The 13129-nt window shown below is 31.9% G+C and overlaps 1 protein-coding gene across 8 annotated transcripts in view; it reads left to right on the top strand.

Moving 5' to 3' along the window:
• The window catches only part of RhoGAP100F (Rho GTPase activating protein at 100F), a 68984-nt gene extending 58717 nt beyond the window's left edge, over positions 1–10267 (top strand). For 6 of the 8 annotated variants that reach the window (XM_065516419.1, XM_065516417.1, XM_065516416.1 and 3 more), the window contains exons 8-12: positions 56–135; positions 205–568; positions 968–1221; positions 6470–6593; positions 8450–10267. In XM_065516419.1, coding sequence (XP_065372491.1) covers positions 56–135; positions 205–568; positions 968–1221; positions 6470–6593; positions 8450–10170 — 2543 coding nt within the window. In that variant the 3' untranslated portion in view covers positions 10171–10267. Of the gene's footprint in view, positions 1–55; positions 136–204; positions 569–963; positions 1222–6469; positions 6594–8449 lie in introns of all 8 variants that reach the window. The other 2 variants (XM_065516422.1, XM_065516423.1) reach the window with 2 other exon arrangements.
• Positions 10268–13129: the final 2862 nt, after the last annotated feature.

Genomic DNA, 13129 nt, shown 5'->3' with positions numbered 1-13129 from the left:
TGATTTTTGTTACAACTGCAATTACAAACGAAATTTAAATGTATTTTTTCTTTAGCTGTCTGTCTCCCTGATGATCCGGAAGGCAATGCAAAACTTATGCTTAGCATCTTAGATTGTCTGCCCAGGGCGAATCGGGTAAGTTGGTATAATTGTGGATAAATTATCATTAAAGTCATTAATTGTTATTCTTTATTCCAAAAACAGGCCACTTTAGTATTCTTACTCGATCACTTGTCTTTAGTTGTTTCCAATTCAGAGCGCAATAAGATGTCAGCTCAAGCTTTAGCCACCGTTATGGGTCCTCCATTGATGTTGCATTCAGCCAGTGCCCAGCCCGGTTCAGATATTGACCATGCACAACCCATTGCCGTGCTGAAATATCTCTTGCAAATCTGGCCACAACCGCAAACACAACATCATCAGAGCGCGGTATCGGTGGGAGCTGCTGGAAATATTATGGGCAGCATGACTGGTGTGGGTGGTGGTGCAGGTGTTGTTGGTATGGGAGCCGGATTAGGCGCTGGTTTGAGTGCGGGCAGTATGTCAAATATGGCCGGTGTTGTTTCAGGTAACGTAATTTTAGTATATTTTTCTCTTCTCTATTATTTTTATTCTACTTTCTTTATTTATTCTTCACTATTAAAAAAAAAATACTTAATTTGTGGCACATAATCCGTTGCTGCGTACTACCTAACTTCTGGTACTTTTTTCGTATCTCTACTCTTACTTTACACTGCATTTTCTTTTAAAATTTCCTCCATGATCGAGGCAAATCCCCACCTACCCCGATTTTTTATTCTCGTCTTCAGAACCTCAAACTCAAAACTTTTCTTTTTAAAACGGAAATGTATAACGGTTGCCTTTATTTTTATGTATAATACTTATGTATAATTTTAGATAATAAAAACTAAAATAAGAAAAACAAAATTACAATAATATTGATTAATACAGAGTCCTATGTAGACAGGTCGGCGCGGCGAGTCAACAGGGCAGCGTGGAAGCAAAGTCAGTGCGTTGCAAGTGGACAGGCAGGCGCTTCTATTGCAGCAGCAGGCGCAGCTCATGGCGGCGGGCAATCTACTACGCTCGTCCACTTCGGTAACCAACATACTTTCTCAAGGCCAACATCAGCTCTCAGCCACAGTCAACAATCATCTGTATCAATCAGTAGTGGGTCAGTTAGCTCAATCGCATCGAGCCTTGCAACAAGCGGTGCAACAGGTAAACAATACAACTCTACAAAATACACATACAGATACACACACACAAACAATATTAGTCTATAGATTAGGTTAAATACAATTACACTCGAACATGGTTATAATGAACTCAAAGCGAGCTATGAATTTACATAGATTTTTATTATTTTATAATATTGGATATTAAAATAGAATCGCAAAAATCTAGTTCATTATAACCCATGTCAGTTGTAATGGAATCTTTTAAAATCGGAACAATTTGTGGAATATCCATTTTTAAAAACAGTATTCTGTGTATTATTTTATGTTAGGGTTTTTTTATAGGGTGAATTTTAATTTGCTAGAACTTGTAAAGGGTTTCTGAAATCTATTAACACCACAAACACTTTTGTCTTTGCATTACCAACTGTTCCAAGGAGTTTAACACTTTTGAAAATAATCTGAATTGGTGAATTCACAAAGTCTCCTATCATATCGTATAGTCATAATGTCCTAATATTTCGCAATGTTTTAAAAATGTTGTTATTGCTTTTCAAGCAAAAAATTTCTTAAAATTATGCTACTCTGTATGTTATGTTTATTGTGTTATCGGTTAAGCCGAGCCGTTAAATATTAGGACATTATGAGAATATGACATGATTAGAGACCTTGTGAATTTACCAAATATGTCTTTGTTTGCCAAAAAATATCTAGATGTTCAAAGGTATAAAAAAGGTATTTTTAAAATTAATCGGCGTGATAGCAACCGAATTTCTATCCAATCGAATGATTCGGTTGCTTATATAGAATATTTCAGTTCTATCAACAGAAAGTCAGTTAACAAAGAAGAATTTCGGTTGAAGCAACCAAACTATTGTTACCCCATCCAAAATTTTCTAGTCACAACTGTAAAATTCGGTTACTAAGGTAGAATCATTCGATTGGCAACAAATTCGGTTACTATCACGAATCTGTTTTCTCTGTGTACTTTTACTTTTAAAGATTTCATTCAAATTTAAAATTTGATTAATTATTTGGGCTAACTAAAACATTGTGGTGAAAATTAAAAAAAAAATGAATACAATTCAAAACCAACATTTTTTTATTTTATTTTTTTCTATGAAAACTGATTCAAGTAAAATGTAATAAAAGATATAGTTTTTCCTGAAATACCTGCTAGATTTTACAATTTCTTGTGTACGAAACCGGCAAATCTGTTAAAAACAATAAGAACTAGTAAGAAAGTGTGGTCGGTAGCCATGAGTAAATGAGCAAAAACATGTTTCTGTTAAAATTTCAAAAATATATTTTCGGAAGTGCAAATTAAATGATTTATATGAAAGTTAAGACTAATAATGGACTGATCATCCATATAACTTATTGCAAAATTTGTGTAAATACTTTAATAAAGAGTGAGTCAGAACAAAACTTATAGTTGTATTAAGTTAAATAAAACTGTTCAATATAAGAATTCTAAAATTTATTATTATATTGTACAAATTCATTAAACATTTAAATATTAGAATATTACTCGGTATTTATAAATTTATCCACTATTTCCGGAAATCCTCCCATTAAAAAGATCTGAAACTTTCTGAACTTATACGCCCCAAAATAATCATAGCATTTAACTTTACGAACTGCTTTTCTGATAAACGTCTTCGATGCTCTTCGAAAGAGTCCTTAGCGATATTTGTGAGACCTTTTTTCTACCTGATCCAGGTTTTCTTTGAATGTTCAAGTCTTCCGATGAGTTTTTAGATCTTTTGCTGTTTTTTGGAAAGTTCATATTAGAAAAGATAATATCTGACATATTTTATGATTAAAAAAATAATATTTTTTTGGACCAAGTATGGTAAGGAGAATGTTTGATGTCGTTATTGAAGATGGTTTTTATATATTCTAAAGTTTCGTATTAAAATCTTAATTTCAATTAAAATTAAACTTATTACGCTCACAAAAATGTTTTATGTCCAATTTCAAATTTATTTATGTCCGATTTCATCACAATATTAACTACTTTTCAAAGCCTCCAAATAATTTTCATACATCAATATATTACACAGAGAACACAGATTCGTTGTGATGACAAAATTTGTTGCCAATCCAATGATTCGATTATATTCACAGAGTTTTTCAGTTCTAGCAACAGAAAGTCAGTTCAGTAAGCAGAATTACAATTGAAATATTAGAATTGGTGTCACCCCAACATAAATTTGTCAGCAACAGCAGAAAAATTCCGTCATTAAAGCTGGCCACACACGGATGATTTGTGAGTCCGACTTGTTCGTGTTCGACGTCTTGTTACTTGTTAATGGGGCTGTGGGAGAACAAAATGACAAGTAATTGAAAATTTTCAATCACAAATCAGGCGAACAACTCATTCCGTGTGTTTCCATGATTCGATTAGTTACAAATCACAACCAAACGGGAAGAGTCCTGAGTAATGTACATTGACAATATACATAAATATCAAATGAAATGCATTTTAACGACGAACGCACAGTGGCGCCCGTAGAACAAGTGAGGTTGCAAAAATCAAACATTTCATGTGCCCCTAAAAATATTGAAAGTTGACTGATTTTCAGTTTCCATTTTTACGTAATTTGGTCCGATTTCAGATACAATATATCGAAAACTATTTCTATTGATTCTATTGATAAATATATTTATTAAGAAAAGAATACAACAATATTGTACATTTTGCTTTGTATTTGTCCAGGTAAATCGATATTTACCAACTATTTATTTTTTCAATATTTCTCAAATTTGATGAAAAATGCAAAAAAACTATCAATTTCTATATTTTCCATATTTTCAAAATAAGTTCTTTGATTATTCCTTTACCTAATGCAAGAATCCCCAGCTGCCCGTTCTTGCCCCATTTTTTCTAGAGGTAAAACTTTGAAAAAAGACATGGTTCCAAAAATAACATATGAAGCGTGAAAAACCAACAAAAATTTTTTTCCCAAAATTTTTTTTTTAATATTTTAAATCATAAAAGCCTATAAAATGAAACATAAAAAATCAAAAATTTTAAAAAATATTTTATTTTACTTCCCATTAAATTGATTTTTCCACAAAATTCAACATTGCTAACCCATAAGTAGGCACTTGAAAGGCGTAGAACCATTTTCGAACACTTATTTCATAGGCTTATGAATTATCTATCATATGCCTTTAAAATTTTTTTAATTATCTCATTTGGTTATGATTTTTGCAATGAAAAAACTCAAATGGCGTAACTGTGCAACGGTGTATATAACGCCTTGGAAATTCAGACCAACAATGCTTTAATTTCAGACAAATTTTCAAAAATTTCATACACGTTTAATTAATATTCCGCAATATATAGCAGAACTTAGAAATTTTGATCCACATAGTACAATTTCGGGAACAAATTATATAAAAATATTTTTTTCATCTAAAATTTGTTGTTATCAAAATAGTTTTTTAATTAAAAATTGTTTTTAATCTCTAGATTATAGTATACTTTAAACCTAGAGTTAGATTCGAATGTCGTAATTTGTCATATACATACATTTCGCACACCCAGTTCAAAAGTGACACAACTCAAAATTTTAATTTTTCTGAAATTGTGCATAGTATATTGTGCATATTTTAAACGTAAAATGCATTTTTCGGGTTTATATAACCCGACAAATTAATTTTGAGTTGTGTCACTTTTGAACTGGGTGTGCGATTTGTTATGGATCAGACCGTTTTGAATTTATGATTTTTCTTCGGCTATATTAGAGGATTTTCCCACTATTTAATCCAACGGAACAAAAAGGACATATTAACACATAGCTCCTTTGTTGGTAATGCAAGGCTCTTTTTATAATTTTATATTTTTAACCTTTAATTTAAAACATTTTCTTTCTATTAACCTGTTGACCGTTTGTTAAAAGTTAAAATGGAATAAAATTAAATTCTGTACATACAAAGCGAAAAAAAGCAAATAACATGTAAATAAATATCGGTGCTAATATAACAAGAAATATTCAATTTGTTTTTTAAAAAAAACTTTATATTTAAAATCTCTTTTACATTTAAATTATTATATTCTTGGAAAAATAACTTTTCTTAACACACAATTTATACTAAAAAAAATAATAATTAAAAAAAAATAACAAACATACCTATTGAAATAATGATCTGAACTACTTAATTTGATGTGATGTGTATTGACTGAAGTCGGATGTAAGCATGATTGGCCCACTACTGGTAAACTTGTTGAAACTTAAAAACAAATCAAAAATAAAACAAATCCAAACAACAACAAAAACACCCATTAAAACATTTGCAAAGCATTTCTATCACATCGTACTTCATACCAAAAAAAAAACAAAAATAACAATTAAAACCACATTAAAATCTATCATGCTACAAATAATAATTATAATAATAATAAATCAAAGTTACAAACCACTCCATACCACATTATCTGCATACATTTCAATGTATCTATAAAATATCACTTCAATTAACAATTCAATAAAAGCATTTGTACATACACACATATTTACATACATAAGTACATACATACTTACATGTAATTTGTGTCCTTTTGTTTGGCATGTTGTCCTTAAAACATCATCATTGTCATTTCAAATACACACCGACAATAACAAACAAAACCAAACATTTGACATTTGTCTAATTCAAATGTAGCTTAAATAATTTAAAAATCCCATAATAGCGTTCATTCCAACTACAACTACATTCATATTTATTTATTTAAATATATTAAAAACATTTAGCATTTTAAAGCATTTACATTTGATAAGAGAACAAAATTTAAAAAAAAAACAAAAACATTCATTAATTTGCATGTCGTTAAATGTCCTTTAAAGTAAGAAAACAACAAAACAAACTTCCAGTCATATGATGATTGACTAAATATTGGCACCACAATTTGTCTTGATCGATTTATTCTTATCAAATGCACCTGTGTTTCTATTTTCTTTGACATTTTTGCTGTTTTTATTGTGTGTAGTTTCCTTTGAAATGTGAAAGAAAAAAATAATCATGTTGAAAACAATTCCTTTTTGCCCTTTTAAATACATGCATAAATTGGTTAATGAAAATTTTTTTAAATATGTATTTGTGTATTTTGAAACAAAAACCGAATTTGAATTCAAAAATTTATTCACAATGTTTTTTTTTTATTATAACTATACTTAAATGCCGCACCATTGCTTAATACATTGACCCCCCTCCCTCTTAGCTGAATGTTGCAATGTTAGTGAGAAAGTATTAAATATTGTTAATTTTATGATTCATTACAGCCCCATCAATTGGTGGACTCAGTGGTCTCAGCAATTCCCGACCAATCGCCACTGCCACTTCCAGGCACACCCTCCCCCGGCAGTAGTTCAGCATCGACCGGATCAGGATCGGGTTCAGGTAAAAGTAAGTAGAAATTTAAACATTACATACGGTAAAATTCTAATTGAGAACATTAAAATCACCTCAGAATAATTTCTGAAGTCTCACGAGAATAATTTCTCCTGCCTTTTTTTAAATAGTTTTGCTATCCTAAACACAAATATCGAGAAAATTTTAAAATAGTTTCGATATATTTTCACTTTAAATTTTCCCGTCAAAAACTATTTTTTAATAGTTTTAACTCAATAATGTAGAACTCAAAACAACATGAACAAGGGAAGCTAGTTCTTATATCGTACTAATACTGAACTTAAAATTCGTAGTTATCCAAACTAGTGCAGAAGCATTTATTTCGTCAGATTGTACTAATTAGCTAGTCATAGCCAATAAGCAGTAGTTAAGCGATGAGAGCTGAAGGATTTATCTCCCGACCGAAAGCCGAAGCATTTATCTCGTCGGATTATACTCAGTAGCTAGTCCTAATTTATAAAGCCAATGAAGTCATCTCCTTGTATTCTCTCCTTTATAATAACAAGTCGTTTGCCGACCGAGAGCCGAAGCATTTATCTCGTCGAATCCTCTCTTAGAAGCTTCGCCCATTAAGAAACATATTCCAAAGATACAAGACAGCTCTGTGGTAAAGAAGATTTTAAATGAAGCAGAACTTTGAAGAACCTGGACAGACTAAGAATTTTTTTCTCCATTACCAATCTTGGGAGCATATGGTTTCCACAAATCATCTCCATCTTACACGATTTGTTGCAGTTATTTTCGCGTCTTTCCATGTAAGATTGCACTGTCCTATATCTTGGAGTACCGAGCGTCTCCATGTATTCTTTGGTTGACCACGGCATCTTAAACCTTGAGTGTTCCACTCTAGCGCCATCCTTGTTATACTGTCCGCATTATTTCTGATAGTATGGCCGATCCACCTCCATTTACTACGTTTTATTTGTGTTAGTATGGGTTGCTCGTTGGTAAGGTTTCAGAGATCCTTGTTGCTGATGTTGTTAAGCCAGAATATTCTGCATATGATTCTGAGGTACTTGTTAATGACTATCTGTAATTTTTACGTGATGGTGTTCGATACTAACCAAGTTTCAGTTCCCTTCAACAGAGTAGATGCGTTGAATAGTCTATGCTTGGTTCGGCTGGATATTTGTAAGCTACACCATACTGGTTGTAGTTTTCCTAATGCAGCTCTCAGACTAAGCATATCCCTGATGAAAACAAAAACTGCATCACATGGTTTATCTGCGTAGACCACCTGTCTGCAATACAAACGAGCCTTCCAATTGAGGCTCGTTAAATATAATAAGCATGTCTATATACCGCTCACCGGCAATTCTGTTCAAAATTTTCAAATGAAATTGTGGAAATTGCGAACGATGATCGTGAGTATTCAATTCCTGTAGGAGTTGAATCTAGTTATCATGCAAGTCAATATCCTTGGACACAAGTTTAATTGATGTGCACAAATTCGCATTTGGATCATCATCAACAATACACGGCAATCGCTCACTGTCCGGCATATTTCGGGACACGTATTAAGAAAACTACTAACAATTAACTGAAACATTTTAGTTTGGCAATGAATGACATACTCGTGCAAAAATCCTTAAATATTAAACTAGAAAATGGTGCTATTTTTTTGAGGAAATATTTCGAAACCTAACCGTACGATTCTAAAATTTCTCCCATATTTGTGTTCAGAGTGCCAAAATTATTTTGATTTTTGGCTGTAGTATAGTGTTATTTAAGAATATTAAAATATTATGGCAAAATTCTCATGCTAAACCATTGTTAACTTTAATATTTCTAACAATTAATTATCCGTTGTTAGTCTTAAACAACACAATAACACAAAATCTCTCAAACAGGCACTGATACCATTAAACGCGGTATTTCACCATCATCCGTTAAACAGATCAACATCCAGGAATCGGTCAGTTCTTATTCACTCAGTCAAAGGAAACCCGATAAAGATTACTCCAGTGACGATAAAACGTCCATGCATTCATCCATAACCAACAGCACCAACATCATCCATAATAACAATCAACAGTATGCTGCATCAACATCATACAATGCTGCAGCAACGGCAACAGCAACCAATCGCAAAGGAGTTGATTTCTATGAACCGCACAAAACTCAGACCAAAAACGACGACGACAATAATGGTGTGGGGAGCGGCGGCAACAATAAATATGGGGATTCCGCGTTTAAACTACGCTCAGCGTATACGACTGCAGCCACAGCGGGCGAAAGGCCAACAGCAACTTTGTCCACCGAGGACTACAAAGCAATGCGTAACAAATCCAGTACAACATCATCGTCATCATCATCACAGGCCACCGTATTGAGTGCCGGTTCGACGGGCACTTCGGCCACAACCACCTCCTCAGATGACTCGGATGATTTGATCTCGTACAAATCATCGGCATCGACAAATGCCTTGCTGGCCCAGTCACAAGCCATGACTACCACCCAGTTAATGTCCAAGTATTTGAAGCGAGAACCTCGTGTACAGTTCACACCCATCAAGTCACCTGATTCTCCTTCACCTCCCGGTAGCGACACTATACCCCGTGGCACTTATCATCTGACCAGCGGCAGTAAGGCGGGAGTGGGCAAATACAATGTGGAAAAATCGGAAAAAACATCGTCACCGTCTAGACAAGTAAGTGGTAGTTTAAGAGAATCCTCATCGACTGCAGTATCGTCATCATCTTCATCATCGTCATCCGGATCCTCATCGATTGTTTCGACAGGCCGCCGGCTGTTCGATAGCTTGGCCTCCGAACATGACTCTGGCCGTTCGACATTAGCAACATCCACCACATCATCTGCAACAACATATAATAATGACATTAGAAACAGTTTAGCAAGTAGTAGTCATATTAGCAATAAGTCAATGACAAGCTCAGAGCAACAGCAACAGCCACAGCATCGTTCATATGGTAGCAGTCTGTTCAGTACGAACGGCACGAATGGCACACACACAAGTGCAATGCATGTGTATGGCACTCTACCCAAACATAGTTCGGGTAATGGTGGTGGTAGTGGTAGTATATCCGGTGCTACACTATTTAATACATCTTCCTCGGCAGCCTCAGCCGAAGGAAGAGGCACTGGCTATACTTCAGGAACATCGACAGCTACTGGTACGGCCAGCAGTAGTGGGGTTAGTTCAATGACCGGTTCTACCAGTAGTTATGATTTCTATACCAACTCCAATGCCTCTTCATCCTATTCAAATTCTAGCTCTATGTACGCCACTACATCTAGGCCTTATAGTAATGGCACCTCTGCGGCCACCTCTTCGACGGGTAATAGTAATGGTGCTGGCAATTACCACACTTTAGGTACGTATCGTGTTCAATATGCCGCAACCAATCCATTTTTAGATGCATTTGATGTGCCTAGTAATGGTAGTGCTAGTGGTGGTGCTAACGGTGGTAGTGGTAGTAGTGGGGTTGGTGGTGCTGGTAACAATGGTTCCAATAATGATCATCATCATCATCATCGTTCATCAGCTATGGCTGCTTTTCATTCAGGCGAATCGAAAAACGGCAGTGATGAATATGATGATTTAAAATAGGCAGGCACACGTAAAATACTACATACAGACTTGTCAGACAACAAACACAACACCCAACATTTTCATCTAGTCAAATCGTAAATAAATTTTCATTAAATAGTCACTTTTATATAGATGGGTGGAGAAATATGGCATCGTTATGGAATATTTTCAAGTTCATTTAGAGATTTTGTAAAATTTTAATTTAAACTTAGGTTCTTTTTTAAAATAAAGTTTAAATTTCCTACAAAATCGGCTATTTCATAGTAGAAAGTATTAAAATAATACCACAACCATAGAGCACTATTTAATGTAATGAAAAGTGTCATGTAATACCCGAGACTCATTTGATATTTTTACAATAAACTTCATGTGTATAACAGTGCTTTCTACTTTACTTTATAAAGATAATCTTGTATATCAGTATTTTACACAAACTATCTTGTGTTTTTTATAGAAAATCATGTATAGAACAATTTATTTGTATTTGTATAGAACAATATATTCTATAGAAAATCATGTGTTTTTTCTATATACAATATTGTATAAACAGTATTTTCCATAGAAAATCTTATGTATAACAGTATTTTCCATAGAAAATCTTATGTATAACAGTATTTTCTATAGAAAATCTTGTGTATAACAGTATTTTCTATAGAAAATCTTGTGTATAACAGTATTTTCTATAGAAAATCTTGTGTATAACAGTATTTTCTATAGAAAATCTTGTGTATAACAGTATTTTCTATAGAAAATCTTGTGTATAACAGTATTTTCTATAGAAAATCTTGTGTATAACAGTATTTTCTATAGAAAATCTTGTGTATAACAGTATTTTCTATAGAAAATCTTGTGTATAACAGTATTTTCTATAGAAAATCTTGTGTATAACAGTATTTTCTATAGAAAATCTTGTGTATAACAGTATTTTCTATAGAAAATCTTGTGTATAACAGTATTTTCTATAGAAAATCTTGTGTATAACAGTATTTTCTATAGAAAATCTTGTGTATAACAGTATTTTCTATAGAAAATCTTGTGTATAACAGTATTTTCTATAGAAAATCTTGTGTATAACAGTATTTTCTATAGAAAATCTTGTGTATAACAGTATTTTCTATTGAAAATCTTGTGTATAACAGTATTTTCTATAGAAAATCTTGTGTATAACAGTATTTTCTATTGAAAATCTTGTGTATAACAGTATTTTCTATAGAAAATCTTGTGTATAACAGTATTTTCTATAGAAAATCTTGTGTATAACAGTATTTTCTATAGAAAATCTTGTGTATAACAGTATTTTCTATAGAAAATCTTGTGTATAACAGTATTTTCTATAGAAAATCTTGTGTATAACAGTATTTTCTATAGAAAATCTTGTGTATAACAGTATTTTCTATAGAAAATCTTGTGTATAACAGTATTTTCTATAGAAAATCTTGTGTATAACAGTATTTTCTATAGAAAATCTTGTGTATAACAGTATTTTCTATAGAAAATCTTGTGTATAACAGTATTTTCTATAGAAAATCTTGTGTATAACAGTATTTTCTATAGAAAATCTTGTGTATAACAGTATTTTCTATAGAAAATCTTGTGTATAACAGTATTTTCTATAGAAAATCTTGTGTATAACAGTATTTTCTATAGAAAATCTTGTGTATAACAGTATTTTCTATAGAAAATCTTGTGTATAACAGTATTTTCTATAGAAAATCTTGTGTATAACAGTATTTTCTATAGAAAATCTTGTGTATAACAGTATTTTCTATAGAAAATCTTGTGTATAACAGTATTTTCTATAGAAAATCTTGTGTATAACAGTATTTTCTATAGAAAATCTTGTGTATAACAGTATTTTCTATAGAAAATCTTGTGTATAACAGTATTTTCTATAGAAAATCTTGTGTATAACAGTATTTTCTATAGAAAATCTTGTGTATAACAGTATTTTCTATAGAAAATCTTGTGTATAACAGTATTTTCTACAGAAAATCTTATGTATAACAGTATTTTCTATAGAGAATCTTGTATGTAACAGTAATTTCTATAGAAAATCTTGTGTATAACAGTATTTTCTATAGAAAATCTTGTGTATAACAGTATTTTCTATAGAGAATATTGTATATAACAGTAATTTCTATAGAAAATCTTGTGTATAACAATATTTTCTATAGAAATTCTTCTATTTAACTGTATTTTCTATAGAAATTTTTGTATAAAACGCTATTTTTTATAGAGAATCTTGTCTATAATAATATTTTTTATAGAAAATTTTGTATATAACAGTATGTTCCATAAAATATCATCAGTATAACAGTATTTTCTAGAGAATATATTCAGTATTATAGTATTTGTACATTTTGGTAATATGAAATTAAATTAAAATTTCTAATTTTAATACTCTCATGTTGTGAAAAGTACTATTTTCCTTGCCTTGAGCTGGATCAATGCACTGGCTGGTATGACCCGAAGTACTTCGGTCTAGGGCCGTCAACCCAGCAATCACTCTGCTATGTACACAGACAGTAGTAAACATGTATTAGCAAAAAAGTGTAAATTTCCTCTCTATGTGACATTTTCTATAGGTGTAACATTCAGTTGTTATGGTAAAATTAAGCTGATTAAAACTTTCAAGATTTTTATAAGGTGTTTGTATTTAATTTTTAAAATACTTAAGAAAAAAGATCAAATCTTTTTAAAGGAATATGTTAAAAGAATATTAAGCTTGAAGCTTATTTTTTAGCTTTAAACTTTTATCCTTTAAACTCGTTATTGTGCTATTTTTCTTCAGCCATCTATAAACATGTACATTTACTAATCAAACATACACATACACTTGTATTATACCCATTTCCGTATCCTTAATTCTCCTTGTTCTCACCAGCAGCTCAATTCATTTCCGAATTACAAATTACAATAATGTATGTGTACATCGTATTGTACACAGACATGCAGATGCAAAATACACACCAAATAC

This window comes from Calliphora vicina, chromosome 1 (assembly GCF_958450345.1).
Source record: "Calliphora vicina chromosome 1, idCalVici1.1, whole genome shotgun sequence".
NCBI classification, from domain to species: Eukaryota; Metazoa; Arthropoda; class Insecta; order Diptera; family Calliphoridae; genus Calliphora; species Calliphora vicina.
This window is presented reverse-complemented; position numbering and strand designations above follow the sequence as displayed.